At 38.1% G+C, this 3896-nt stretch overlaps 1 protein-coding gene across 1 annotated transcript; it reads left to right on the top strand.

The window, feature by feature from the left end:
* Positions 1–688: 688 nt before the first annotated feature.
* Positions 689–1237, top strand: LOC138363258 (involucrin-like). The gene has a single exon (XM_069322267.1). It carries the CDS (start codon positions 689–691, stop codon positions 1235–1237), a length of 549 nt encoding a protein of 182 aa, XP_069178368.1.
* The last annotated feature ends 2659 nt before the right edge of the window (positions 1238–3896 follow it).

Genomic DNA, 3896 nt, shown 5'->3' with positions numbered 1-3896 from the left:
CACGCATATGTCTGGAGAATGTTAATTACTTGTGAACATTCTTTACATGTGGGTGGTGTGTGGGTGGAGAACAGCTGTATCATCACCCCTTCGGTTTGTTAGGCCTACCAGAAATGGGCCGCTAAGTGTGAGATCACCTCCCGGAGATGTGGAGAGGAGATCAGATCACCCTTGCTGTCAGTAGTGTGTATCAGTTGAACAGTCATTACCTCTTTTGTTCAGACTCTTGCGTGGAGCACCAAATGTCTGGTCCTAAGTAGATTGATCCACGAGGTGATGCTGGCAGCTACCAAGACCGCTGGCATGTGATTTGATCCCAATATAATAAATTACCTGATCCCAATGTAATTTATTTTTATTTATTTATTTATATATACAAGAGTTCTTATATTATTGTACAGCCACTAGCACGCGTAGCGTTTTGGGCCAGATCTTAATCCTACGTTCCACGGAATACGACTCGCAAAATCGTTTAACAACCAGGTACCCATTTTACTGTTGGGTAAACAGAGGCTACAGTTAAGGATTGACGCCCAGTAAATCCTCCCCGGCCAGGATACGAAGCCAAGTAAGAAGTAACTAGGCTTCGCCTTCTACCTGACCTGTCTTGACCACAGGGGAACACCAGTCTTTAGTCGGCAGTAAGTGACTTAGGTAGTTACTTCACAGGGTACCTTAATACCAGTATATGTCATCATTCCAGCACGAAGGAGCCTTCATCAACCGGTTGAAGCACGAAGAAGCCTTCATCAACCGGTTGAAGCACGAAGAAGCCTTCATCAACCGGTTGACGCACGAAGAAGCCTTCATCAACCGGTTGACGCACGAAGAAGCCTTCATCAACCGGTTGAAGCACGAAGAAGCCTTCATCAACCGGTTGCAGCACGAAGAAGCCTTCATCAACCGGTTGAAGCACGAAGAAGCCTTCATCAACCGGTTGAAGCACGAAGAAGCCTTCATCAACCGGTTGAAGCACGAAGAAGCCTTCATCAACCGGTTGCAGCACGAAGAAGCCTTCATCAACCGGTTGCAGCACGAAGAAGCCTTCATCAACCGGTTGAAGCACGAAGAAGCCTTCATCAACCGGTTGAAGCACGAAGAAGCCTTCATCAACCGGTTGCAGCACGAAGAAGCCTTCATCAACCGGTTGAAGCACGAAGAAGCCTTCATCAACCGGTTGACGCACGAAGCAACTTTCATCAAGCGGATGGATGTGGTCTTGCAGATTTCCAAATAATTCTCACAGGCATATTAGCACTCAGGGTCATAACAAATTTTTCTGTACTGCATGATCCTGCAAATCAAAATTAAATGAAACTAACTCGCCACAATTGTAACTTGTTTATCTTAAGTTAGATTGTTGTGTAGTTCTTGACCTTATAATACTGCGTGCCCTTGTATGGGGTAAAGTGAGGCAGAGTTTGGGTCCCTATCTTGTTCAAGCCTCGGTACTATATATACATGCTATATATATACTACCTATATGTAATGAAGTTCTGGAAGCGCTCAACTCGTATGAGGAGTGCTTATTAAATATAAATTTAAAAGAGATTATTTTAGACAGTCTGTAGATAGCCAATGCAGAACCAGATCATTTTTTTATATATTTAAAACAAGTTTTAAAATATTTTATGTAATTATTATTATATTGCTAATTATATATATAATTATTTTAATTAAACAAAATAGACAATACATAATTATTACAATTCTTAATAAATATTTATAATATTACTTATATTTAAAGGAATAATGATTATTTATTACATTATTTCAAAAATAAAGTCCCACCAATAGAATTTAGGGGTAACTTTAATAAAATTGTTAACTTAAGACGCGCATTAAGTCCATATATATTGATTCATACAGCACACATTTATATTTTAGCATTAGTTTAACTTTTATTTGGAGTGTAATAAAGGTAAAAATGCCAATATTAAATTTACAATAGTGAGCACAGTTAAGTGTTGTTTTCTTCAACACCGTGAGTTGTTTCCCTCTGGCAACTGTATTTATTTATTAATTTATTTATTTATTTTACAAAGGTGGTTACAGAAGACTACTCTGGCTTGTTAGCAAGTTTACAACGTTTTATCCTAACTATTAACTTACCAGGTGTAGTGGGGAGTGAAGTAGGGAATGAAGCGGACGGGAAAGTAAGTGAAAAGAAGATAGAGTATCAAGGATGGAAGAGAGATTATTGATGTGTGTACTTGTGTGGGCGATTAAATATGTATGTATATATGTATACGTATATATATATGTACATGTATTTATGAGAATGTGTACATGTATATATAACTTTAATAATTTTGTAACTAGCGTCAAAAATTGTTATTTGCTTAGCTAAACGAACTAGAGGGTTCAGTTCTTGAACCGATTATGTGCCTCTGTAATCCTTTACACCACCGCCCACGGGATGGGTATTGGGTCCATAATAAAGAAAGAAATTGAAGAATGTGAGAGTCTCAGGCAAATGAAGAATCCACTAATGATGGCAGTGTTCAATCCCGAGTGGTAGAAAATTATTGATGGAAAGGCTCAGGATAAATGGCATACAAAGATTTTTTATTTATTTATATATACAAGAGTTGTTACATTCTAGAATTTAAAGAGGCTATGGACCGGGCGAGGTCGCTTATCAATGAAATAGAACGCAGCAAAGTTAAGAATCTGAGACCATAGAGGGAAAAATTACTGTATCTACGACGTAATCCTCCCATGTTAGTGTTAATTGTTTCTTTGGCAATGAAATATATTCTTGAAGGACATCATGCTTTGTAACAGTAGAACATAAGGATCTTATTATGCTTTCACATGCCTTATTAATTAATTTCTACATTTTGAAGTGAGAGGATTAATTCAATAGCTCCTTCGCCTCTCGTTAGTCTAATCGCCGAAGCTTCATTTATCTCTGAAGTTCTATCCTCAATACTTTGTATGTTTAATCATATCATCATTATGTCAGTAATAGTCATTTTTGGGCCATGAGAATAACTTGAACCCAGCAAAAATTTCTTTTAAGTCATACTTTACTATAGTTTTGCCTGAAACACGACCAGAAAACGGTGAGCCAATAGAAAACTGCTATTCTACTGACCCTTCCCAGGATGGAGCCTCATATTTGGAGGGTAGACATAGCCTAAGCTACTCTATCCCTTAGAGATGTATTTCTTTCTTGTCTCAATAAATATACTTGAACTTGAATTTGGAGCCCCATAATAATGTACTAACTCCCAGTCCAAGTACTTATTTAATGCTAGGTGAACAACGACATTAAGTGAAGGGAAACACGGTCAACCATTTATCCCCCCCCCCCCCCGGGGTTTCCGAGAGTGAAACTGTGGGTTGTTCTTATCATATAACTTTTAAACAGTTATCAACTTGGATGTAAACATAAACAACTTAAAAAGTTGCTTCTGGAGTAAACGTGGACTAAGTGTGTCCCCACTTAGTCTATAATGTGGTTATTTTTGTTATCATGTGGTTAGGAGCGGGGCAAGTAGCATGGGCTATAGTGAGCCCGTAACTTACCTGGCACAGGAGCGGGGCAAGTAGCACGGGCTATAGTGAGCCCGTGCACAAATACAAAAATTTTGTTCATAAATGTCTGTGTAGTAAATTTGTTGTTGGGTTAGTTTACACAAGTTTACAGTGAATTATTTACCTGAGAGAAAAACTTTAACGACACAACATGAATGACTGACGATGAGAATACAATTTAAAGGACTAATGTAAACTAATCATTCAGTGACTTGACACAACAAATTTCACATCCTGTGACAACCTGTCCTCTTAAAAAGAACGTCGCTTTTGGCCGTTTGCCCGTATGGCCGAATTTGGACGTAATTTGAAATTGAAAAAAATATGAAAATAAATTTGGGATTTTTTTTTTC

Source organism: Procambarus clarkii, chromosome 10 (assembly GCF_040958095.1).
Source record: "Procambarus clarkii isolate CNS0578487 chromosome 10, FALCON_Pclarkii_2.0, whole genome shotgun sequence".
In the NCBI taxonomy this organism is placed as follows: Eukaryota; Metazoa; Arthropoda; class Malacostraca; order Decapoda; family Cambaridae; genus Procambarus; species Procambarus clarkii.
This window is presented reverse-complemented; position numbering and strand designations above follow the sequence as displayed.